Consider the following 27,733-nt stretch of genomic DNA (forward strand, 5'->3'; position numbering starts at 1 on the left):
TCATTGGTATATTGCCATGTGACAAAGGATGCACGGAAGAAGCTTGAGCCGACAGCAAAGTTGGGGATATTTGTGGGGTACACTGATACACCTCACAACTATTGGGCTACACTGATACACCTCACAACTATTGGGTGTACTTGCCTACCAGTTGGAGGACAGTGGTTCGCAGAGATCTCAAGTTTGATGAGCAGAAGGCCATGTGAGTTTCCCTTGAGAGGGAGCTCCAACTACAGGCTGTGGAGGAACTGTTGGTTCCTAAGGAGGAGGAGCCTCAGACTGATGCGGAGCAGCTGCATGCAGAAGTTCTAGGAGTGGAGACATCCAGTCAAGAAGAGTCTTTCAGAGATGGACGAAAGCGCACAAAAGAGTTGACAGATTGTTGGAGGATGCAAGAGAGAATGTGGGAGCACCGTCTTCTCTGCACAAACAGAGGAGGTCACCTAAGAGGTACACTAGATACATCGCCCTTGCTGGGGAATGTATTGAGACCGAGCCATGTTCCTTTGAGGAAGCAGTGTAGCAGCCGATTTGGGTTGATGCTATGGTGGAGGAGTATGACTCCATAGTTCGTAACAGTGTTTGGGACGTGGTTCCAAGACCGGAGAACAATTCAGTTGTGAGTTCCCGTTGGCGTTACAAGGTAAAGCAAGCTACTGATGGTAGTGTGGAGAAGCATAAGGCAAGATTTGTTGCCCGTGGATTTTCATAGGTCAAGGGGATTGACTATAATGAGACTTTTGCTCCTGCCACAAGGTACTCATCTATCAAATCTATGTTGGCACTATCAGCACAGATGGGTTGGAAGATCCATCAGATGGATGTGAAGACTGCATTCCTCAATGGCCAAATTGAGGAAGAGGTGTACATAGAGCAACCAGAAGGTTTTGAGACCTTCGATCGTGAGTCGCATGTGTGCTGACTCAAGAGAGCATTGTACGAGATGAAGCAAGCACCTCGTGCTTGGTACACTAGGGTAGACAACTACTTCATCAGGTTGGGCTTCACAAAGAGTGAAGCATATGCGAACCTTTATCACATCATGGTGAGAGGTAAAATGTCGATCATCGTACTTTATGTTGATGATCTCATATTGACTGGTGATGATCAGTTAATTGTGCCTTGCAAGGAGGACCTTGCAGGAGAATTCGAGATGAAAGGCATGGGTCTCATGCATTACTTCCTTGGCATGGAAGTATGGCAAAAGGATGGGGAGTTGTTTGTGTCTCAGGGCAAGTATGCCAACAAGATACTCAGGAGATTCCACATGGAGAAGTGCAAGCCCATGCAAACTCCTCTAGCAGGTAATTCGAGGAAGGAGGTTGCTACTTCAAGAGAAGTGGTAGAGGCTACTGTGTACAAGCAGCTTGTGGATTCACTGATGTACTTAATGAACACACGACCAGATTTGTGCTATGCGATGAACCAATTGAGTCAAGTGATGGTTCAGCCTACCAAGATGTTTTGGAAAGCGGCATAGCATGTATTGAGATACCTCAGAGGCACATCTCAGTATGGATTATGGTATAGACAGATAGAGGGAGTGAAGCTACATGGCTTCATTGATGTAGATTGGGCAGGGAATCCATCAGATCGGGAGAGCACATCAGGAGGGATTTTCAACCTTGGGTCAGCGGCAGTTTCTTGGTACAACAGGAAACAGAGGTCGGTTGCACTCAGCTCGGCAGAGGCAGAATACATGGCTACAAGTCAAGCAGCATGTGAGACCATCTGGATGCGGAAAATCCTAGTTGGTTTGTTTGATCAGAGGATGGATCTAACTATGATCTATTGTGATAATCAAAGTTGTATCAAACTCTCTAAGAATCCAGTATTTCATGATAGGTCCAAGCACATCGACATCTGGTATCATCATCTCAGAGATTGTGTAGCAAGGAGGATCATGTTGCTGCACTATATTTCGACAGAAGAGCAAGATGTTGACATTTTGACAAAGGCATTGTCAAAGTGTAAATTCGAGTTCCATATAGACAGGAACGGGGTGGCAGATAATCATTTTCTTGTTGAGAGGGAGTGTTGAAATATGGCAACAAGAATATTCCAAATTAATTTTTCCTTGAATTAAATTGTGAATTTGAATCGAATTTAGTCTTAAGAACTACTTGGAAATAATTAATTAATTAATTTTAAATTAATTAGTTGGAGATATTCAAGTTAGAAGTCTTTCTGAAGTCATGCAAGAGTTATCCCTTAAATTAAGGAGATAAGATCAAGCTATATTTGAGTTGTAATTAGTTAACTCAGTTTACTGAGTTAAGTCCAGTTGAATTAGTTCCAGACTATTTGAGGAACTAATATTGAGTTAATAGTTGATGCATTAATGCACTCAACTAGTGCTACTCCAGTTAACTGAAGATTCCCTCATCAGAAACTCATGCATGTCTATTCTGATAAAGACCCAATTGAGATTAATGTTCAAGGACAGCGTACTATCAGTTGCATGTGTTTTCTGATGGAGAAAACTCATGTATGCAGTCAAGGATTCATCCTTGAGGATTGCGTAGTTTTGAAGGCTTGTTTTTCCACTTGATAATAGGCTAATCATCCACAAGGAAATAGGATCTTGGAGGGCAGAGAGAAAGGCTGGAGAGAAGCCAAGATTGCCTGTGAGCATCTATGAGGATTGTACTAAGAGTTGGCTAGTTGTGAGAGCCCAGGATTTGTATAATTCCTATGTATTTCCACCATGTATGATAATACAATAGTGTGGGGTTTTTATCTCAGACTTTCCCCAAAGTATTTTCATGTGTATTGTGCCATTGATTCTTCTTCAATTTATATTGCATTATCGAGTTAACCTATCACAGTTTTTCTACATTGTGTTTCATGTGCTATTTATTTGGTGTAATTACCTTGTCAATTATTATTATTAATTTAATGAATATGTTACACATACTTCCTCTCTGTGTCTTGGTTATTATGAATTGTATGAATTTAGACTTGCATATCTAAAGCATATGCAAGGCATGGTTTTTACACAATAATTATGTATATACTGTCAACGGGTAGTAAATCCATACATTTAGTTGATGGCATCCAACTATGTATGTAGATGACAGATTATAGACTTGATTGTATGGTTGGATGATATTAGAGTTCAACTATGCGATTGATGGATAGTCGATAGACAATAAATTCTAAAATCTAGTCAATGGGGAGTCAACATATAGTCCATCTGGGTATTTTTTCAATAGGTAGTCAACCCATTTCTACAATTGATGTGTAGTTCATACTCCTTGGCTAATGGGTTATGTTGATTTCCAAGGAAAATATGATATCATAATTTAAGAGAATTGGGTGTTGGAGTACACAGTAGCCGAAAAGATCATGTTTCCAAAGTGCCCCATACTATCAACAATGGATAGAGGGTGCCGGGTATGTTACAATGACTATGTGGCCTAGCAATAAACAATGAGGTGATTTGGCTTGTCTTAACATGGAGACCCATGTTCAAAAGCCCCTAGTGGGTGCAAATGAGCCCAAGTGCACAAACTAGGGATTTTGATAGCATAGAGTTTATATTAGTATTTCAAGACTTGCTAGGAACTCTCAAGTCTTCAAGATTCTCGTGTGAAACAAGTACTAGAGGTTAAACTCACCTAGAACTCACCACAGTTTATTAACGTGCTCAAACCTACCATGACTCATTGAAACTTTTCAAACCTCAAAAAATCTTGTTTTTGAGTTATTCCTATTTGTAGAGTTTCATCAAATTGAAAACCAAATTTATTGAGTCCCAAACTAATCGAGCTTTTGTTAAGTCCAAATCTCACAACCATAACAAAATTTAGCTCTTGAAATGCCAAATGTTTTTGAGTTGCAAGTTTAATACTCATTACCATCATCAATTAACAAACTATTAGAAGTTGAATATTGTACATCTAATTTCATATAACACAATAACAATGTCAATCTGTGGAAATTCATAATAAATTCACAATGTCAATCTGTGGAAATTCATAATAAATTCACAATGTCTTCTTATCTTTTTAAACTTGCATCTCAAACAAGACATACAAGACATACGCAGGCCACCATTTCTACGAGGATGAAAAGTGAGCAATTTCATTGAACTGGTAGAAACTAAAGTTAAATGGTTGGTTATCACAATTTTGTAGAAACTAAAGTTAAGTGGTTGGTTATCAAAATTCCTTATGAGCAACGACAAATGAATGAGATTGAAGTGGAGGGTTGAATAGATAATTTTTCTTAACAAATAAAGGTGTTCAAAACCAAAGTGGGTATGGATCAATGTTAACAAAGAAAAAACTAGGATGAACAAGATTGAGGAGGTGAGGGAGGTTGACTAAATATTTTTTCTTAAAAAATGAAAGTGTTCAAAACCAAGGTGGGTATGGATCAGTGTTATAAAAAAAACTAAAACTACACTGTAGACACAAAGGGCTGAATAAAAGAATATATCAAATATTTAAATTTTGATTAAAAAATTAGTAGTTTACACCCCTGCAAATCCAAACCATACACACAACTATGCAAAGTTTTATTTTATATATATATATATATATATATATATATATAACATCCGAATTTGTAGTTTCTTACCCTACACACAAATATGCAAAGTTTTCTCATATATAACATCCGAATTTGGTCGTGCATTGGTACAAATTTGGTCAACTCAGCTTGCTCTAACCTGTGTTCGCGCTCAAGCCGATCAGTTTTGACTGACTACAGAGCAAAACTGGTCATTTTTGTTTTTGGAGCCAAAGCAAAGACTTAACCACCATGAGGAAGACCACGTCCTAATTTGACCCGAGAGTGAGAAAATAAAGGTTGACAAGAGCTCTCAGGGTTCTATGGTGTGGATGTTTCCCTCCTCGTAATTCATCTCTTAGCAATGCTACCAAAAGGAAGGTAAGTGGATGTCTCTATCTATTTAGCTCCTCAGTATTTGAAGGTGTACATTATGGATTGGAGGGAAGGCCATTCACAAGTGTGTGAATACAAGGGAGTAGAATTGATCCGAGAATGTGTGAGCAAGTTACAACATTAAGATAGACTTGTCAACTTTGAACACAGTTCCAAATGGAAAACCCCTAGAACTGGTTTGGTTTGGCCTAAGTCCAGTTCATAAAATTAATGTGAATGAGATCAAATGCAAGTTCTGGGTGACTTTGACAACAGATGTACCCCTCATAATGTGACACCAAAGGGATTCTATAACTATTTCCCCAAAAATATTGATGAAATTGAGTCATAACTTGAATCTAGAGAGCAAAAGTTATTGTTATGCATTGATTATTTCCAAAGGATTAAAGGGCAAATAGGACCTCCTAGTTCATTTCATTTTCTTCAGTAAGGAACCTACCTATATGCTCCCAATTGTAACAATCCTTAATCCTAAGCCTGTTATTTCTAAAGGATTAAAAGGCAAATGGGACCTCCTAGTTCACTTCATTTTCTTCAGCAAGGAACCTACCTATATTCTCCCCCATTGTAATAATCCTTAATCCTAAGCCTGTTATAATTGTTTCTAACGGATTAAAAGGCAGATGGGGCCCTAGTTCATCTCTCTCTCTTGCCAAGGAGCCCACCTATATGCTTCAAATCATAATAATCCTCACTTTTATCCTGCTATAATTCTGTTATAGAAATCCTAGGAAACAAAACCAGAATGTTGGCCTTGGAACTATTAACCTAGCTTTAGCTCATTTCATGCAGAATTATACAAAGTATATACACATCACTGTAGTTAACAACTCGAGTAGTATTATATGGTATGCAAAATAAATAACATCTCAGAACACAGGTTCAAATTGCAAACGCGCGTCTCAAAATTTCATTAATAGCCAGTGCAATTACAAGTATAATGCTCAACTCTCACACTTTTCTTTCAAAGCCCTGCTATAAAAATACCTCACTTTATAAAACATCAGTAAAAAATTTCTTCACCTTCCATCTCAAACTTTTTGACTTTCTCTTCTACGATACATAAAATACGTGTACCCATCCATTTTACATGACAACCTTTTTCACTGATCTCCAACCCATCCATGGGGCCCTTTCACAACCCGTAGCATTCTGCAAATGCAATGTAAACTTACAGTACAACTTGAGGGCCTGCAACCCAACCTTGGCATGTACCTTTCTCTCGACAACCTGGTAGCTCAAAACTGAACCTTATAGGCCTTTTCACATGCCCACAACCCGCCCTCTCTATTCCCTCAACATTCATACTCAACAAACCACAATTGTTTTTTGGTATAATCAAAGATAATCTTTTCGACTTTTCCCCGTCTATATTTTTTTGTTCCATGGCATCCTCTAAAATCATTGTTGTAATTGCATTTTTTGTTCATGAACCTGTTCTTCATTCTCATAATTACATCTCATGCATCGATTGTTTTTACTAACTAGTGGGTGCTGAACCTTCTCAAAATGCAAGAGCACTTTTGGTGCTCAATTTCAGGATACAACACATGGTAGGAAACTAGAGCTTTAGTTCTTGATGTACAATGTGAAAACGAATTTGTAATTCTTCAAGTTCCTTTTATAGTAGTAACAAAGAACTTACGGTTATTTTTGTCACTTGTCAAAAAGGAACATGCCAAGGCTCAGAATTTAAAAGCACAAATGAATTATCTCATGGAGAAAATGTGGAAAGTTAAAGTGATAACAGATATCGTCTCAACCATAAAAAATATCAGGATTCAGCCTTATTTTTTACTGCTCATTAAGAAATTTTAAATTTCAGATATAAACTTGTGGCATAATGGGGAATTCACCAATCATAAGTGTAAAGTGCCATCCTCACCAACAATAGTGACATTCTTGCGGTAACCAATAACCAGGCTGAATATAATCTAGATCTCATGCTCAGATAGTGATTATCCAAGTTGCCTATTATTGGGATTCCCATACCTGGGATGCTATCCTAATCACACCTCCCAGTGCCAGTCATTAAATAAATGTATATGTAATCTTCACAAGGAAACAAGAAAAAAGAAGGAATCGTTCAGTTTTAATGTCCGTGATTCATAGCCCCCCGGGGGAGCTCACTTGGCAAGCCTGTGCAAATGTAAAAGTAAATGTGAGTACAAGGTCCCATGTTCAAATCCCCCGGAATGTCTAACCTGTGGCCGCGTGTTGGGGGCAGCATGGTTCACCTAGGGGTTATAGTGGTAGCAGTCCAGTTTCCAATTCCTCTAGTAAAAACAAATAAAATAAAAAATGTCTGTGACTCATGAAACAATTGACAACCTAATATTTTCAGGAACTTCTGTTTACAATGGGGATGTCAAATAGTAAATCAAAAGTATTCTGAATTTTATATCCTTGAACCTTTTACACAGGATATTTTGCTTTCATATTTACCAATTTTGTTTTGTCAGCATATTTGCCCATTCCAATCTTATTATATGTCAAAGGTGACCTCAAGAAACCTAAACCAAACACAGTTACTGAATCAAACTTCCATCACCATTGACCCAATTTCCCTTCAACATATTAATGCCTAAATGAGTTGTGCCATTTATTTCTTCCAAGATGCAGATGACAGATTTTCAATATGAATAAAACGAATTAACTAGTAAAGAGTGTCTGAGATACAATCATACTTAAGTTGTGACACCATAACCCAATATAGTAAAGCCACATAATTCAAACCATGTCTGTCATGGCCATCTACAAGCATGATTAACAACCTCCAACAGGCCAACAATGATACAAGCTTGAGAAGCACCAGCCACCACATTCATTGCTTATGCTAAAAAGGGTGAAATCCATTTTAAGAATCCTTGTCACTCTCCTTTGCAGCATTTCGTAAACTCGGATGGTTTTGAACTTTTGGAGAAGGGACAGTCTTTGATGGGCACCTGCTTGTTATGAATGTTTAAGCTGGCCTGATTTGAACTCCATAAACCATAACCAAACGGAAAACTTTGAGAGCCAATGGAATATGAAGTTATTTGTCTTATCTATACAATCTAGCAAAATGATTATAAATCTTTTGAGTCTGGATTTAGCATGATTCTTCCCGCTGTCTGAAAACATGAATGACAAAAATTTTCTTCTTTGAGTATTCTGACAGAGCAGAGTGACTCCAGAATCACTCTATCTTTTTCAGTCTTCACGGCTGGAGGGGTTATAAGAGTTTCTCTAAACACCAAACTTGCACTCAAAGAAATTGCATCTGAAAAATAGGCCAATCAAATCACAGCTCCTAGCTTATCATAACTTTGTTAGAGATGGCGTATCGACCTGTGAACATCAATCTTCCACTAGCAATCTAAAAAACAGTGTTGAAAAAATAGCCAACCAGAAATCTAAAAGTCAGTGTTGGAAAAATAGCCAATTTATCTGCACCATCTTTACTTTGGCAATGTTTACTCCAAAACGAAAAATGAAAATCGTGCTTAAAAAATTACAATTTCATGTGCCTATTTTTGCTGATATTTTAAAAATGAAAATAGTTATTTTTTAAGTTTGCCAATTTTGCCCCTGATATTTTCGATGTCCCAATTCCATGTCCCCTGCAACTTTTCGCCAATGCCAATGTTTGAAAGATTCCAAATGACGTAGTTTAAAGTTTTCAGTAAGATCTCTAAATAGAGAAATTTTATTGATGCTTGAACAAAAAATTCAGAATTTACATATTCAGCAATGAAGATGTTTACCAGTAGGTTCTGCATACTAGAAGTTTCATGATAATACCCAATAGAACATATATAGCACACCAATGCAGCTAAAAATTGCTTAAGCAGTTTGCTGGAAACCATGAGACAGCTGCTTGACAAGTTAAAATACAAGAAAATCATAGAATCGTTAGGGTAAGGCATATTTGATTTGATGGCTCAGCATATAGCCATCTGCTCTGAAGACAATGCCTAGAATATGAAAACAATACTGTCATGAACTCTGGACTTCTGGTTCTGAGCAACACATTCAGAAACCCACATTAGGTTCCTGATTTCCTGCTCCCGCAGCCTCACATATGTAAAGAAGACACCATAGTGAAACTGCATAAATATAAACAAACATGTAAAAAATCTGGAACTCTTTTTTTGCATCCAAAAAAATTGGAATAAAGCCCTTGAAATCTCTAATCTTTATCCTTAAACCAAGAAAGGGGGGCTAAAAAAAGCAGAGTGTGCTTGGTTTTTCTAATATAATAGCACATGCCTGTTGTTCAAATGCAAGGCAAAACCTTTTAACTTCTTCTTCGTAAAAAGCTTTATCCAACATCTGACTTTCTCCATATGAAATTTTAGCAAATATTGATTGATATGGTGGATACTTTTCCATTGCTGCACGGACCTGTGAATAAAAATTGGTCAAAAATGCATGTAAAGAAGCAACCATGAAAATTTTGAATGCCATAACAACAGCAACAAAAATGTAGATGCAAAACAGTAACCTGATCAACATCCTCACAGACAGCAAGTTCTTCATGACCGTAAGGGTACCTGTCAAGAAAATAGCGCACTTGTCAATCCTATTCCTGTTAGAAACCAAGATAAAAAACAGAAACAGAGGTGCAGCAGGCTATAGCATCAAATCCTTTGAGCACACAATAGAAGTTAGGGCATGACAATTTATTTCATCTAGATTGAAATAGAAGTAATTTAAATAATTAGAAGGCTTACAGCAAGCCAAAATTAGAATACAGCTTCCGCCGATCATCACGAGTCAACTCTGTCCCAATACTGCACACATGGAGTTGCAGTCATGATTCAGGGACGTAAGATTGAATTCCACTGATGAATTTACCGACTTTGATACCGCAAATGTTTATCTTATCACAACTAGTTATGAACCAAGACATGCTTCAATCAAAAAGTCCTACTCTACAACCCCTGAAGGATAAACTAGCAGTTGCCAGTAAGGACATCACTGAAAACTTTGTTTCCCAGAACCACATATGATTGAGCAACATTTAGAATTGCATACCTAGTCAGAATTGAATGAAGCTATACAAAGGCAAAATTAAAAGGAACCACTAAAATGAGTTACTGGATACCTATTTATTGTAATGTTAACAGCTCTTCGGTCAGCTTCAAATGCCAACAAATCACACATTATTTCTGCAGTAGCACCTCCCAATTTCTGTTGGCAACAGTGGCATCAGAAACAGTGCAAATATTGCTAAATGCAAATATTCAATCAACACCAGGTGAAAAAATTCTAACTTGTTACAAGGTTTTTATGAAACTAACCTTGCAAAAATTATAGAAGTCCTCAAGATATGCTTTATAGAGTGTATTCCGCATAATTTCAATATTCATATCATCAAGATCCTAAGAAATAGAGTAATGAAGAATATTATTCAAACTTATAAAATTATAAGAGCACTGAACTTTTAAGCACTAGAATTTTTTTAAACATATCATAAAAGCATACAATTATGAGGGTCATTGTACATACCCTTCCACTTTTTGTATAGCTTTTTGCAAATAATTTTCTGTAAATATAAGATGCATTTCACAAAAGAAAACATGTGATTGCTAGAGTAGCTCACTACATTACTTTGTGGCAAATTAAGAACAAAAGTAGCTATAACCTCTTGCAAGGTACTATCAGTGAGGCTGTCTGGACTCTGAACAATACGGAATAATGTCCATACCTCGGAGGTAATGCATTCTGAAAAATAAGGAGCCAAAGGCGTGTCCACAAGCACCAGTCTATACAGCTCTCGCATATTCTGGGCAACTGCAAGCGTTGCAATACTGGAAAGCTTCTAATTATTATGAGGAACATGAAATTGTTCATAATTTTAAGTTTTAAAGCATCATCCACTCCAATCTGCTAAAATTTATAGACCAGTTGCAAATAGAAGCACATCACATATATACACAATTTGAGATTTAACTACCTGTCGAACATGCCCAAAGGATGACATTTTTCTAGCAATTCTTGAACATCCCTTTCGTGCAACGTGCCAGTAACAATGAGAACTACGTTGTCAATCATGTGACCATAACTGATAGCAAATTCCAACAAAATTAGTTCTAATAATTCTCCACCTGTAATGCAAATGTCAGGAAAACTTCCAAGAGAGTTTTGTCAAAAACACTTCCATAAAATTATTTGATATTATTAAATGTGGCACTAGAAATTTATCTCAATGCCAAATCACAAAAGAAGACGGAAACATACGTAATATATTCAAGGAAAGTAGACAGTGGCTCAGTAGCTTGAGAAAGCATGTGTTTGTATTCATCCACCAATTTCAAAGTACATTTCTCCACAATGGTGGTTGTGTGCAATGGCGAAGGCTCTGCACGTGCATACCAAACAATACAATTACCAGCTGTGACAACTGTCAGATAATCTGTATAACCAGAACCTACAGAGATGAATCATGAAACATAACCATTCACTCAAGAAGCATTAGCATGTATATTACTGAAATTAGTAAATATCCAACAGCTTTTCATTATATCTTGTATATTATACAATACTGCAACTCCACTGATTTCCTTCTGTTGTATCATACTAACACTCCCAGACTTATAATGCTGTGATTTTTATGTCAGTCCTGTGCAAGAGAATGTACAGAAGGTTTCAATGTAGAAAGCCTTCAAATTATTTAGGATTGTGTATGCAAATTTCCACTGTGCTAAATTTCACAGAAACCAGTTCTACAAATTGAGGAAATGAATTGTCGAAAAAAAAATATTGGCATGACAACTAGATCAACATGCAAAATATCCACATTGAATTCACCCTCCAACAAGAATGGACACATGCAAAATATAATAAAATAATGTTCAACCTAGGAGGATGTGCTCAAGGGTCCACCTAGGAAAGCTCACAAAGTGTGCCCTCCAAGGTGCATAAGAGATGCAACAATAAAATGTTCCTTCTAACCAACCTCCAAAAATGGCAAGTGGCCACAAAATGCATGTAACCAATCCATGTATGAATCCCAAGGCAACCAACTCCATGGATGAATGTGTAAGGTGCCAAATAAATGGAAAGCTCCACAACAATTGTAGTCAAATCCCAAAATAGACAGTGGACCATCCCAAACAAGACAAATCCAAGGAGACAAGGGTGAATTATGTTGGAAATCTGCAGGTTTTTCACCTTATCATTAGATTGCCATTACATGATAATTACTTGTGAGACTGTTAGCATTTTTATTATTATGTTTTCTTTCTTCATCAAGCAATTAGTATAAATCATGAAGATCACAGAACACAATAGAACACAAGATATAGGCTCCAATGGGCAAAACCCATCCAAGGGGGTGTTGACCACTAGAGTGGCACCTGAGTATTATATGAAGACTCCATGCCCAAGGATGTACCAAAGGTTGTTTGTACCATCAGAGATCATCATACTACCTAATTTTTTCAACTCTACTTATCATTTTTTGTTGTACTCAAATTCCACATCTTCACGGGGGCAATGTAAAAGTGATACTAGTATGAAGAGTTGAGTCATGTAATAGGCTTGGGTAGCCTGGGACCTTATCATCAAGTGAGTAGTACTCTGGGAGGTTTTTTTTACTTTGTTAATTATCATCTCCTTACGAGGACTTAATAATTAATTGAGTTTTTCCCTCCAAATATGCCCCAAAGCCAAACTACGACTTTATGGTTAGGCCTTGGGTGAGCCCTGGTGTCTAGGGGTCAAAAAAATCTTGACGCTCGTCACACACACCTACCAGTTAGTGAGAAAAACCCTTAATCCCACAAGGTGTGGTTGGTGGCACAACTAAGAGAAGGGGTTGTCACCTATTCCCAACTCTCTCCGTTTAAGCTATCTCTTAGGCTAGCTATGGGGGGTGGTCCCTAAATGGAAAACTAAGTTAAAAGATGTGAGGTTTCTAGGAGATGTTAGAGTGAAATGGATTACTTTTTTGAGATTACAAGCAAATATAATATGAGCAATATGAGCTAAAATCAACTTTAATCATCAACACATGAAATAATAAGCATATGTAAAACCAGTGCTTTCAAAATATTGCTCAAAAATGAAAGATACTTGCTCAAAATAAATGAAATGCTTCAAATGGAAGCACAAGCAATCTTGAAAATGAAACAAAAGATGTTATCACAATAAAATATCAATGCAAGATAAAAATGCTTTCAAGATATATGATCATTTATTACTCAAAGCATTTAAAGAAAGAATATCTTGCAAAAGGAAACTAATTAAAATTCTACTTGCAAAATATAGATGAGATGATACTTGCCAAAACAAAATATTCAATTCAACACATATTCATAAATGACAAGTGTATGGATTATTTGCAAGTAAAACAATAAGATGTGTTTAATATGAAATGCACCTAAACTAGATTGGATGCAATTATCTTGGTTACTTTTAAATTCTAAATGCCTAATCTAGGTGAGAGATCCTCCTCTTGAACTCTTACCAAAGGGTAAAAATTGGGGTGATTGTAAAAAAGAGGGGTTGAAGACACGATGGTGTCATTAACAATACTCTTCCCCTCAGTCTTACGAGTCAGCATGTGCCTTCGTTCCTATGAGGGGACAAACCACCTCCATAACTGCAGGGTCACACACTCTTTACCTTGCTTCATACCAATTGGAAGAATTTTCCAAGAAAGCTTTTTTCCTATGATTTCTATCAACCAAGCTTATGCTTGGAGGTTAATTAATTAAAATGCAACTAAATTAGAATGTCTAATACGATATGCAAGTGAGTTTGCAAGTAAAATATGGAATTGCGTTAAGTAAATATGTTCCACAAAATCACTTGTATAGTTGTTCAAGTAAACACAAGATGCATAAGCTTCATAAACAATTGAAATTGTGAGTTGCTAAAGATAAATGATGAACCAATAACAAGCTAAAGCAAATGAAGCTTGAAGTTTGTGAGCAACTAAATTGCATGTAAAGTAAATTGCAATGCTTGAAAGATAAACTTGAGATTTGTACTCACAAAAGCTTTGCAAAAGGAACTTTAAACTTGAGAAAAGATGATTAGCTTGACATGAAATTTAAATGGTTGTTTTGAAAGATAAATTTGTCCAATACACAATGCTTCAATATTCTCAAAATGGAAATGTGGTATAACAATAAAGCATGAATTACTTAGACAAGTGTCAAACTAAATGTATCAAAGTTTGTTAAATAAAATAGAAATGTTTGCACAAAATAAGAGTGAATTGTTTTGCAAATGAAAATGTAAACTTGAAACTTGTAGCTATAATGATAAGTAGTGCAAGTTTAAAGCATGTAGCAAACTTGAAGAAAATAAAATGCGATTTGTGTTACTTCCCAATTAGAGCATGCATATGTGATGTGAAAGAAAATGGAAATGTCAAAGCCAACAAGTCAATCCACCCACAAATTCTCTCCCTAAAATGGAAATATAGGGATGCCAATGGGTAGAACCCACGCTCCCACAAAAGAGAAATTTTATTATTTTGGTTTACAATGATGATTAGAGCCTCTTAGAAGGATGCCCAAGGAATTGGTGAGAGAGTACAATGTAAGATCTTGAAACAACAAGGAAATCCCTTCAAGTATGGGAGCCTCAAAAGAGGTGAAGAAGTTCTACAATTAGAGAATACAAGCTCAAAGATGATACACGGCCTAGCCTCTTTCAAAAGCTCTCCTAATGCCCACGGTCTCCTTGGAATGAGACTTGAAGCTTGAGAGTCCTACAAGGAAGAATATTAGGGCTGCAAAACTAAAACAAGAGTTAGTGTGAAAAGAGAGCATGTAAGTGGGTGATAATGCTACAAAATAATATACAAAAAACTAAATCAAATGATGGGGAAGATCCCCATCATTTGTCTAGCTTATGTGAAGCTCTTAACTAGCTAGATATGGAAATGAAAGCACAAGATCAAAAGATATAAAAGATTTTTTAATATTTTGACTTATGCATAAACTATGTGAAAGGAGAACCCTACAAGAACAAGTACTTTCAAAATATTAGATCTATGAAATTTAAATAACGATGAAAGCACCTTGAAAACAATGCCAAGAGTGAGTTGGTCTCTTGAAGACTTACCCTCACACTTGCTAGTTGATTCAACAATGATCCTCTACAAAACTTCCAACACACACATTAGCTTACATGTATTAAATCGATAAACAATGGCAAGAGAACTCTAGAATTTGTATGAAAATAGATAGAGTTATCTAGCCTAGATCATATCAAATAACCAATTGCAAATATAAGATAACTATACATCTACAATTCCATAAAGCATATGAGCAAATGAAATATAAATCAAAGGCACAAGTAGAGATATATCATCAATGAACCAAGCAATGCTCCAATGGAATAACAATCATGAATGAACCCCAAAGTCTTTTTATTCATATGAAGAACACAAGTACATAGAAGCAGAGCTTCCCCAAGCACAATAGCTCGTTGCAAAGATACATAAGTGAGAGCACAAAGCTCTTATTATATAGAATCTTGGGAGCCAATCCCAAGGCAAGTGGTAACAATCCCAAAGCAAATGGGTGACAATCCCAAAGCACCTTCATGCAAATTCAAATTTCCCAAGTGGCATCAAGAATCCCTCAAGAAAAATCAAATTCCATGATGAAATGACAAGTGTATATGGGTGGGAACCAATGTGGGGACAATTTCCCACAAAAATATCCACCAAATATTCTCCCAAATCCTCCCAAATGTGCATTAACTTCACAAATTCGAATTTTCCAAGTAAGTAGCTTCCTCATTTATTGCCAGAAATTTGATTTCCTTGAGCACGTGTCCTTTCTTTGATTTTAGGAGTCCACATCACCTTGGGACTTCACTATAACTCCTCCATGATTATCCACCTCATTTCCACATCATTTAGCATGTGTGGATATTTATTTTTCTCCATTTATTTAATTGTTGGCTTAATTTATTGCTACTTTTTCCACTAGGGACTATAACACATTTTTAACCCCTCAAAGTGTATTAGTAGAAAGTTGAGGGTGAGAGTTGCAATTTTTATTACTCATACCCCATACAACTTCTCTAGACACCACTTATTATATTTCATATACAATTTTTATTCCAATTTCCACCCTGCGAAAAATTTTAAAAATTAAAAAATGATCTAGTATGGTAATAGGGGGAAACCCAAAAAATTCTCTTCTTATAGAATCAAATCAGATGAGATATCCATGACCCATAACCACAAAAAAATTCCACCTCTAGAATACAAATCAAGTCTTTCTTCTTTCTAGCAGATCCATCAATAAGAAACTAGCAACAAGAGAAATACCAAGGGAGATCTTCCACAAACCCTAGCTCAAGAAAAACTTATTTCTTTCAGACTTCGCCCCTCCACTTCTTCTCTGTCCTTTCTGTGATATTTCAGACCATAAATCATCAAGTATATGTGTCCAAATGAGCTTCATCTTCCCTCTATTTATATAATTCAGAGGGGGTGCGAATAGACATGTCCATTGGGGCAAGGCCGACTTGGCATCTAGAGGGATTTCTATCCCAAAATTACTTTTAATTTGTTTTTTTCTTTTACAATAGATCCAAAATAGGACTTTGACTCTTTGACTCAAAACCTAGGAGCATGAAGAATATGCTTATCTAGAAAAATAATAATAAATTTTATTTTTCTTTTCTTTTGCTTTTTACATAAAATACATAAAGGTACAAATTATGAAGACCGAACTTAGTTACATTCTCCAACACTTGCTCTTAACTAGCGAGGTATTCATAATTGTACACCCAATACAAAAATACTCTCAAACTGAAATATTCTCATAAGAAGAGTTGGATTGATAAGCTATCTTTAAGCTTCAACATCATGACCAACATTGTCAACATACTAAGGCCTTAACTTGACAAGCTTATAAGAACATAATGCTGGGAGGCTTTACGTGAGATACCACACTTCATCTTCAAGGTACATACCCCATCCAGAAGTTCACTGGGTATGTCCTTTTAGGACTATTCTTATCTTGGATTCCCAATTCTCAAAGAATATCGGTCCTCTTCGACCACTCTTATCTTGGATACCTGTCCAATCCTCAAAGAGTGTCGGTCAACAAGAATACTTCCTATCTTGGATTCTCTATCCTCAAGGAGATCACAGATGCTTATCCAATCCTCCATTCTCCCTACCATGGCCTTCACTTAGACGTATGACTGTTAGTCCTAGCCTAGTGCATGACACATGATAGAAGAGAATACAATGTCCATCATCACTCCCTCTCAACCAGGGAGGATATCCTCATTCCCACTTGATTAGGGAATAGATCCTTGCTCCTATTTAAGGAGACTTCTTACTCCCTCTAAAACATAGAGGAGATTCTTTCACTTCCTTTCAATTGGGAAGTCATAACCACAAGCTCTCTAGCTTGTCTTCATAAGTGTATCAGCTACCAGTTCTTCATGGAGATAGTAGTTGCATGGTTCCTTAATTCTTTTGTATCTCATCATGTTGAGCTTCTTTCTTCCTCTTTTTCCTTCAATCTTGTGACAGGATTCAGGCCATCAACCTTTCGTATCACTTTCCTTTAGTTATCGTCAATAAAGGCATTATATTGAGCCTTATCATATTTCCTTCTAAACATGAAAGTGATCTTCATGAACATTAGGTTATCCTCTTATACTACTACCTTTCAATCCCAAGGTGATAATGATGTAAACACCTTGACTACATAATCCTTTAAGCAAAACCATTTACAATCCATATGTTCTTTGAATTGAGTTCAATACCAACAATTGAACTTTCCTTAACTGTCATTATGTATTTTTGCAACATCCTTCCAGGTAGCAAAACAATATGTCAACCAGATAACCAATATCAAAAATTAATATTAGACTTACCTTATCATGATGGCCCCTTTCATCAAAGTATTTGCTTACTTGAATCCTTTGAGATCAACATCCTTTCGCATGATCCATCTCCATATTGTATAAGAATCTTTCTCCATGCATTCATTTTAATCAGAGTACCCATGGATCGAACTTGATTACCAAGCTACAATATCTTCTTCCTTGGAGTTGTCATTGTCAACTCTCTTTCTTTCTTCAAGAGACCATATTTGATGTCAATCAAACGAGTTCTCCTTCCAGCCTCTTCATGTGCTTTTGCAATATGACCTACCAGGGATCCAAGTCATATCCCAAGTAGATCATCAATATCAGAGTTGTCAAATTATAATAGCTTCTTGGACAAAAGGTGTCAAATTTTGCTATATTCTCTTTCTGAAAATCAACATTTCTTTGCACGCTTAATCTTCATATTACAACAAGATTTTGCTTCATCAAACTCATTAGCTGGAAGCTTCAACATTATGTTCTTCAAGGTCTTTATAGTTCTCTCTTTCCATCATGCTCATCATCATCAAGCATGAGTCTTGCTCAGCTTTGTTCTTCCATTCTTCTCATCTTGCTTCCTTTATTATGCACCTACACTTTTTACCAACAAGTAGAACCAAGCAAAATATACAAAGACAAAAGCATGATGTCAATTTTGTCAATCTAGAGTCCCCATGTTTTCTACAAGGATGTACTTCTAGGGTTTTAGTTACAAACCCTATATTTCTTAATCTAACCCTTGATAGGGTTTTTACTTTCAGCGGAAACATCATCCCTAGGGTTTTGATTTTAACCCCTAGGGTTTATCTAATTCAACCCTTGCTAGGTTTTTACCACACACCCTAGATTATTCTTCCAAAATTAGATCTACAAACCCTAGATGTCAAGAACTAGGGTTTCCTTAGAGGGAACAATCAGTTAGGGTTTTTCATTCCTAGGGTTAGTTTAATCTAGGGTTTAGAAACCCTAAATACCAAAAGCCTTCAAGACTTCTCAATCCTGCAAACCCTAGATGCAATGGGCTAACTATGAAACCCTAAAGACTTTACAAACCCTTTAATCTTAAATAAGCATGAGATTGACATATATCAAGAAACGTATATATCAATTATACCTACCTCTGCAACTTTACCAAACTTCTTTCTTTGCAAAGATCTGGTCTATCTCAATACTTTTTCAACAAGTGTTTTATCTTCAACACAGGTAACTCAACTTCTCTTATGTTGAGCTACAACCTTTTTCTATTAATCCAAGACTACTTCTTAGTGCAAGGATAATCCAATTCATTCATAGAGCTTATAAAACTCAGTATTTTGTCCATCAAACATTGTCAAGCCAAACATTGTCTTCTCTCAAGGCTCCATGTCGGCTTTCCAAGAAGCTAGACTACCTAATCCATCTATGGTTGCAATGTATATCGTTCTTTCAGTCTAGAGTCGTAGGTCTTGACTGAAAAGTCCTTCAAGCCTTCTTTACAGAGCTTCCTTTTTCATAATTGTTAATTTTGAAGGTATAAGCACAAGAGACACCTTTAAGACACAATATTGTTACCACATACGAGACATTGCCCTATATAAGTCATTGCAATGTTTCATCAGGATCAAACTACAGTGGTGTGTTATTGATCACTAGAATATAAAAATGTAACTACTGTGATGTAGTGTCGTCTTAGTTTCACATATAGATTGTTAATCCATAGTACAACGTAACTTTCGTTGCCATGTCTCAATATATAGTGATCATCGTCATTACGATCTTTAAGGGCTTCTTGTGTTTTCCTGATTACTATTCTATAGATCGCAATCCATCCTTTGGACTTTTAACAACAGAACGATTCTTGTATATAATACAAGCCATTGTGTGATTAATATGATCCAACCCTTTTGTAAGTCAATGCAAGGATAGTTGCAGTTGAAATTGAGCCATTGAATGATGTAGCATCGAGAGCCACAATACGTGCCACAAAACAATGTGAACCATATAACACAGTAATTCAAGCTAGCCAAAGAAAGATGGGTGCGAACCACCGCCAGAGTTATATGTATCAATTAGTCACACAAAATTATTCACAAGTCGTATTTATAACAATGTGATGTCATTGTACAGAAGAGAGCCTTTGTAAATTGTGATCCACAATGTATATACTTCAAGCCAAGTCAAAAGAATAACAGTGCTTTAGTTCAAATGTGTCCATTGTTCATAAATGCAACCACTGTATATAGTGATGCCTCAGGAAAGAAAATGAGGACGCAAATCATAAATCATATGAGCCACAACAAAACAACTCCTAACTTCTAGGCCACTGTATATACAGAAGGAGATTACGAGTTACTGATCTAAGCCACTGTTATCAACAACTGTGATTCACTGATGCAGATCCATGGGTGTCATAAGATCCGAGCCACGATATATATATTAGAGCCATTCAAAATTAGTCACGGATCTGTGTAACGAGCCACACGAATTATTTTGTAAATCATTGTGAATGTGAAGGCTACAAAATTATATAAGTTAGCCTTCAATCATAAGAAATCTATTGAGAATAATATGAACCAGAGAACTATCGAATTCAACACCAGTGCAGACTTTATAGGACTGAATCTTTTGAGTAAGGTTTCCATAGAGTCTTCATTAAGTATGCCAACAGATAGTGATCTTCATCCTCCACCTTCAAACCGCCTTAGCTCTAAAACCATGTTGGAAATCAGGAGGTTTTTCATCTTATCATTAGATTTCCATTACATGATAATTACTTGTGAGACTGTTAGCATTTTTATTATTATGTTTTCTTTCTTCATCAAGCAATTACCATAAAACATGAAGATCACAGAAGACAATAGAACACAAGATATAGGCTCCAAGCCAAGGCAAAACCCCTCCAAGGGGAAAACCCAAAAAATTCTCTTCTTATAGAATCAAATCAAATGAGATATCCAAGACCCATAACCACAAAAACTTTCCACCTCTAGATGCCAAATCAAGCCTTTCTTCTTTCCAACAGATCCATCAGCAAGAGACCAACAATAAGAGAAGTACCAAGGCAGATCTTCCACAAACCCTAGCTCAAGAAAAACTTCTTTCTTTCAGACTTTGGCCCTCCACTTCTTCTCTATCCTTTCTGCAATATTTCAGACCATAAATCATCAAGTGTATGTGTCCAAATGAGCTTCATCTTCCCTCTATTTATATAATTCAGAGGGGCTGCGAATAGACATGTCCATTGGGGGCAAGGTCGACTTGGCATCTAGAGGGGTTCTTGTCCCAAAACTACATTAAATTTTTCTTTTTCTTTTACAATAGGTCAAAAATTAGGATGTTGACTCTTTGACTCAAAACCTAGAAGCATAAAGAACACGCTTATCTAGAAAAATAATAATAATTTTTCTTTTTTCTTTTCTTTTGCTTTTTACATTAAATACATAAAGGTACAAATTATGAAGACCGAACTTAGTTACATTCTCCAACAAATTAGAGTTTTGACCTTGCCAAAACTCGAATAATAAAATATATACCTCCAAAAATAGCGTCTCCACGAGTGCACCCTCTAAGAATATGCTCCAAATATAGTAAGAAGACAAAGCAAGAGCATGCAGAAGCCACGTGCATGGTCCTCTAAAGTATGCTACACACTAGCTAATAAAAGCCCTCCATAACCACCTCAAACAAAATAATATATTTTCCAAGTGAAAGAGGTGAGGACATTCTTCGATTAAGGTCAAAATATGGCCACTGTAATTGAAATACCCATGCAATAAATATGAGAGAGCACCTAAAAGAAGTGCACCCTAGAAAAGTATGCCATGTAACTACCTCAACCACCCAACAAATAATAGAATACCTCCATGTGAAGTCGCCTTAGGAAGAAGTGCCAAGGTGAGTAGAACTCATGAATGCTCATGCCAAAACCATGTGTTGTTTTCCAAAACCATCAACAACTCCCAACAAACCATGTGCATAGAGAAAGTGCACCCTAGGAGAATGTGCCAACCTTCCCAACAATAAAATAACCATGAATGCCTTGGAAACTACGCCCAAGAGAGGAATGCTCCATAATAAAGCCTCAAATAACCTCCAAAGAACCCATCCAAGTGTGAACAACAACCAAGTGAAGTAGGGTGCTTAATCAATTAACCTTCAAGGTAGTAAAATGGATTAACTTAACCACTAAATAGTTAATTAACCTCAACATGTGTGCACAAAGGTAAAACACTCAAGTAAAACCATAGTCCAACCTCCCAACGGTTACCAATTGATTAAATCAACATGAACATGTGTGCCAATGGGTGGGGTGCACTCCAATAAGTGCTAAACCATGGAAACAAGATGTATCTCCTAGAAAAACCCACCATGATAACACAATGACAAAATATAATCTCCACCTCGGTTTGAACTTGGGGTGTGCCACCAAGGGACTCATACCCCTGCATTTAACTCAAACTTTGGAAAAAGTACATCCAAAAGGGTAGTAACATCATTGAACACATTCCACCTAGGTGATGTATAGCAAATGTTACAAATTACATATCAAGTTATATCACCTAGGAAATCCCACCAAGATAAAGTGCGCAACCATGACACATCCATCATCTAATCACAAAATTATAAGAGAAAGGGACAATAGAAAAATGTTAACTCATCCAATCATCAAGTACGTCCCCACCACACATCCAGCCAAAGAGGACCACAAAGAACATCCCTCTTAATTACAAATCAAGAATACACATCATCAGGTAAAAGTCACTAGGAAATTCCAACAAGGTCATGAAACATTTACCTGTTGAAGTCGTCCTTTAAACTCCTTTGGGCATTAGAACCACCATCCAACAACAAGGTGTAGCACATCCAAGATGAGCATATACACCAAAACCACATCATAATGAGATAGCATGCTCCAAGATACCAAGATACCAGAAAATGTGTAACCCATGGGTGATAACAAGGCAAGCACAAGTCAGGAGACCCCCAAACCAGCAAGCACAATCATCCAACCAAGGAGAAATGAGACTCGCCCAACCAAAGACCTATATCACATGATTCAATGCCATGAAGAGAAGGGGCCCCATGAAGATGTATCCCAAGTCAGTCAATGCTTCCTGGTACTGGTGGCAAATCTCTATCAACGTGATGAAAGTCACAATATGGAACCTCATACAACATGAGGTGTAACATGGAGAATTGGATGAAGGGCAAGTTTAATTTGAGGTTTATCACCTTATTTCTACTTTTCATGGGATAATTTGATGGCCGGAACTGATCTTGCAAAACTGCTGAAATAATCTTTGTAGGAAGGCAGATTTGTCCCAATAAGAAGAGACTAGGATTGAGGTCTAACCCTCCATCTCTTGTTGTAATAATTATTCATTTAATGGATATTCCTGCTATCATTTCTGCACGCTGATAGGTTGTTGTTGTCCCTTCTCTTGTTCATGGTTGAATGTTATACTTGGCTATTTTGCAATTTTTGTGAGGTGTGTCTTTCGAAGGGGCTTCTTTTAATTTCTAGGTACTGAAAGGATCTATATGGTCACTTAAAGAACATTGTTGATAGCCTGCATACATCTCTTCATCATATTCAGACCCTCTGGTTCATTGACCTTGGATCCATAGACCAAATTGGATAGGCATTAGCCTTGGCAAATTTCACCATTCATTTTATTCTAAAAATACAAAAAACATTTATTTTATAAGGATTCCCCCCTTGTGCCAGAAAAGAACCGGCCTAAAGCGAGAGGAGGTATTGTTGTGGTGACATTGGTCAATCTTCCTAATTTCCCTTAGGGTTGAACTTTGTAAAACAACTTTGTAATATTTGAAATGCAGGTTTGGGAGGTATCAGGTTCAATGAAATTGACTATAAACTTAACACATGTTATTACAAGGTCAACACCTCTATAACAAATGAGGGGTGTCCCCATCATTGCACCCCTAATCTTGTTGGGGGACACAATGTGCACCACATAACAGATTGGGGTGCGTTATGACTCATCCTACACTTTGGTACAGGACAAATGCACCCAAGTGTGTACCGAAGGACTAGGGGTGTGCAGACTGGCTAGAAAATTTAATACATAAAGGTGTCACCAATGCCAAGACATGTTTAAACAAAATGTAATTGTTTAATGGGGACTTTAACAAATCATAAGAATACTAGCCAAGGTGATCATGAAACAATCAGAATTCTTCTGAACCACCAACAAGATCCTATGACGAGTACAAGAGGAGTGTAGTTATTTTATTATTGGCGTTAGCACATTGTTTGCAGTGGTAAAAAGTCAAGGTAGCAAGGGTTGATTTTGATGTGATTGAGGCAATGGCAGATTGGAGCAATCATTCTATTGCAAGTCCATGATAGTGTTAAATAACCGATACCATCAAGGAAAACTTTATCTTATAATCCTTACTAGGCTGTTTTTTACAAATCTGAACGTTTGTGAAAAGAGTAAATCCAACAATTGACATCCTTTCTCTAAAACATCAGACAACCTTTCATGTAAAAATTTACCACCAAAATTTACAACAGATAACAGTAAATTACATGGCTTTTCTATTGCAAATTTGTATGACATATACAACTTGTAAGTTGCAAGATAATGAGATTTGCCACATGCATGATACTTATATGAAATAATCTATTCCCTTGGGGTTTTCTTGCAACTCATTCATAGGAGTAGCAATGGTATGATATTGAGATCCAACAACGAGGAAAGCAACCACAATTTGTTTTGTTTACTAATTTCGGTTTTTGTCAATCTCAATCATGATGAAGCCAATGTCCTACAAAGGCAGGAGAAACATTTCCAAGTTGTCAAAAAGGTATGAAATTAGGCCTATGGACACATGGAAGGTGTAGTAGAAGAAATAGCTCACATCAAAGGCACCAAGCTAGAAATCTCAAGAATTCTCCTCTGTATAGCAACAAAATTGTTGTCCTAAAGAGACCCAAGAAAAAGTAATAAGGTTGACGAAATGGTCTATAGACTGATTGAACAGGCAGGCTGCCTGGCTCATAATGGTAACATATAATGAGGAATGAAACATCTAGTCCTAGGCAACTTATATCAAGAAAGGAAATATCTAAATAATGTATTTAGATTTTTCCTGTTTGGCAACTGATAACAAAAGAGGCAAGTTCTAAATATGTATTTGTAAATCTCTTTAAAAGGCTATCAAGCCTCATGATAATACAAGTGAATGTTAGAGTCTTTAATCTTACGTTGTGTGTTTTTGGAAGATCCAGCCAAGAGGTGAGGCTCTCTAAGCCTCACCTCCGATCAATTGCAGATCAATTGGTATCAGAGCAAGTCACTCCTTGAGGCCTGATCTAATTATTTTTTTAAATGCTCATTTATTTAATGTCTCTTTTCATGCAGCTGCCACATTTTCCATGTTGCATTTTCTGTTCAAAGTTTGCTACCCTCACCCATATTCTTTCCCTGCGTCTTCTTCTTCCTTTCACACATTTTTAGTCTCAATTCCTCTGCCTCATCACAACATCTACACCACCCATGGCCACTTTTGTTAGAAGTCTGCAACACAATTATAGTTCATGGATATATCTGATGTGGCCTGGTTCCGTACCACACCCAAAATCCATGAGTTTTTATATCAAGAGCAACGTGCAGAGCGGGTTCCCTTTGGAAACATGCCCTTCCACCCCGCTTTAGTAGGCACCTACTTCACATTCAGCATAGCAGCATTCGGCTTGGGTTCCTTTGGAGATGTGCCCTCCCACCCCAAGCTATGTAGGCACCTGCTACTTCACCAACAATCAGCATAACAGCATCCGGCTCAGGTTCATTTGGAGACGTGCCCTCTCACCCCAGACTACGTAGGCACCTGCTACTTCATCAACAGTTGGCATCACATCCAACAACTCCAGCAGCATCTAAAAATATTTCAACCATGGCTTCAGAATTAAACTAGGAGGCAGAAAGCAGGGGACGCTTTCCATCTAAATCGGAAGGAATTGGGCAGCCAAGCTGCCTGGCTCATAATGGTAACAACTAATGAGGAAGGAAACATCTAGTCCTTGGAAACTTATATCAAAAAAGGCAATACCTAAATAATGTATTTAACTTTTTCCTGTTTGGCAACTGATAACAAAGGAGGCAAGTTCTAAATATGTATTTGTAAATCTCTCTAAAAGGTTATCAAACCTCATGACAATACAAGTGAATGTTAAAGTCTTTAACCTTACATTGTGTGTATTTGGAAGATCCAGCTAAGAGGTGAGGCTCTCTAAGCCTCACCTTCGATCAATTGCAGATCACTGACCTCCCAACTAATCAAATGCCTACAAATGTAGGCAACTATGTGTTGTAGCTGCAACAACAGCCTTCCTCAACTCCACTCAATGCCTTGTGCCTAAAGGAGATTGAGGGGTCCACGTCTTCAAATCAATGCAAATATCTTCTCGCCAAGCCTATCCAACACTTGTGGGCTATGATCAGCTTTCTTAACTTGAGGTAATGGAGGAAGACTTATGAACTTAATTGAGCTATGATGATAAATCTAGCAGATTTAAGGAGCCCTAATGTTCAATTTAGGTATGTTCTATGCTAGAGCAATTTATTTCAATTTTCACAGTTAGATTAATATCTTTTCCAGATTAGCAATCACATCATGCTCATCAGCATTAAAGTAAACTGCAAATAGAACATAAATATAAATCGCAGAAGACAAGCCAAGACAAGAGGACACAAGATGTGGCGCTAGCCAGGGACAAACCCCAATGTGGGGAAACCCTTCGTCAATTCTTCTTATATGATCTTCAATAGTTCAGCAGAGAGAGATAGTACATATACCTCAGAAGTCAACATTTTGACTTATCAAAATAAGACCAGAGATCTTCTCTAAGAAGATGTCACATGAGGTACCTGATCTGAACTTAGGTGAAAGCAAACTGCTTCAACAGATCCTCTAAGGTGACTCCATCACCATACTGCACCTCATTGTGCTGCACCTCATCATCATGTTGCACCCGTCACTGTGTTGCACCCATTCACTAAGCTGCTCTTGTCATTGAGATGCAACCAGTCCTAGTTGTACCCATCATGGTGCACTATGCTGCACCACTCACAGTTGTACTCATACATGTTGTTGTACATATTGCCTCCACTATGCTGCAATCATTACAGTTGTACCTATACATGTTGTTGTACATATTGTCATCATGTTGTTGCACTAACTGTCACCTACAACCAACCAAAACAACTTTTTCCCTTACCTTAAAATTGCCCACACAGACCCGCGTCCTCCTTTCTTCAAACTCGGCCTAGCTGTAGCATTTAACAACCCACCACGCAGTCACTAAGAAACCCTTGCTGTGATGTTATGGCCTGTGGCCTAGCACATAGCAACTCTGAAGTAAATGTCCTCAAAACAGTTACATAAGCATCATTAACGCAGCAACACTAAGGAGCAGACTTCAACGTTTTCCTTTACTGTATAACTATGGCTTATCAAACAGTCCTGAAGGCATGTCTATATCAGCTTCCTTTATCACACAGTCACCTACAACAAACATGCATCTAATGTTGTGATAAGACATTTCCTTGTTGCGTTATAGGGCTACCTTTGTTGCTTCATTGACAGTGGATGAATGCTCCCTTAGGACTATGGATAAGGGTTGCTTCAGGCAGCGTATTAGGGCCTTCATTAACAGCATATTAAGGCTCCTTCTGGACTGCGTATAAGTATCTCTTGGACAATGTATTAGGACCTTTCCTAATTGCGGATTAGGGCCTATATGAGCTGCGTGTAGAACCTCCTCTTAGTTGCGTATTAGGGCCCAATTGCTGCGGAATAGGATCATTGTTTAGCTGTGAATAAGGGCTCAACAGACTGCGGATTAGGGCACCTTAGGACAGCATATAAGGGCATCTTTAACAATGAATTAGGGCCACCCTTAACTGCAGATTAGAGCTACCTCCTTGACTGCATAGAGCCTTCTCTTTTGACTGTGCCTTGATCTCAT

The 27,733-nt window shown here is 37.2% G+C and overlaps 1 protein-coding gene across 2 annotated transcripts in view; it reads right to left on the bottom strand.

Moving 5' to 3' along the window:
* Positions 1-8,559: 8,559 nt before the first annotated feature.
* Positions 8,560-27,733, bottom strand: part of LOC149231911 (V-type proton ATPase subunit d2) — a 39,717-nt gene continuing 20,543 nt past the window's right edge. Inside the window, exons 2-10 of one of the 2 annotated variants that reach the window (XM_089379314.1) lie at positions 11,137-11,257; positions 10,853-10,960; positions 10,604-10,706; positions 10,197-10,277; positions 10,001-10,086; positions 9,627-9,686; positions 9,398-9,446; positions 9,163-9,297; positions 8,560-8,999 (exon numbers count right to left, since the gene is read on the bottom strand). In XM_089379314.1, coding sequence (XP_089235440.1) covers positions 8,868-8,999; positions 9,163-9,297; positions 9,398-9,446; positions 9,627-9,686; positions 10,001-10,086; positions 10,197-10,277; positions 10,604-10,706; positions 10,853-10,960; positions 11,137-11,257 — 875 coding nt within the window. In that variant the 3' untranslated portion in view covers positions 8,560-8,867. The remainder of the gene's footprint in view (positions 9,000-9,162; positions 9,298-9,397; positions 9,447-9,626; positions 9,687-10,000; positions 10,087-10,196; positions 10,278-10,603; positions 10,707-10,852; positions 10,961-11,136; positions 11,258-27,733) is intronic. The other variant, XM_089379315.1, reaches the window with a different exon arrangement.

Source organism: Pinus tabuliformis, chromosome J, assembly GCF_031772625.1.
Source record: "Pinus tabuliformis cultivar Carrire ecotype Pingquan chromosome J, CPIR1, whole genome shotgun sequence".
Taxonomy (NCBI): Eukaryota; Viridiplantae; Streptophyta; class Pinopsida; order Pinales; family Pinaceae; genus Pinus; species Pinus tabuliformis.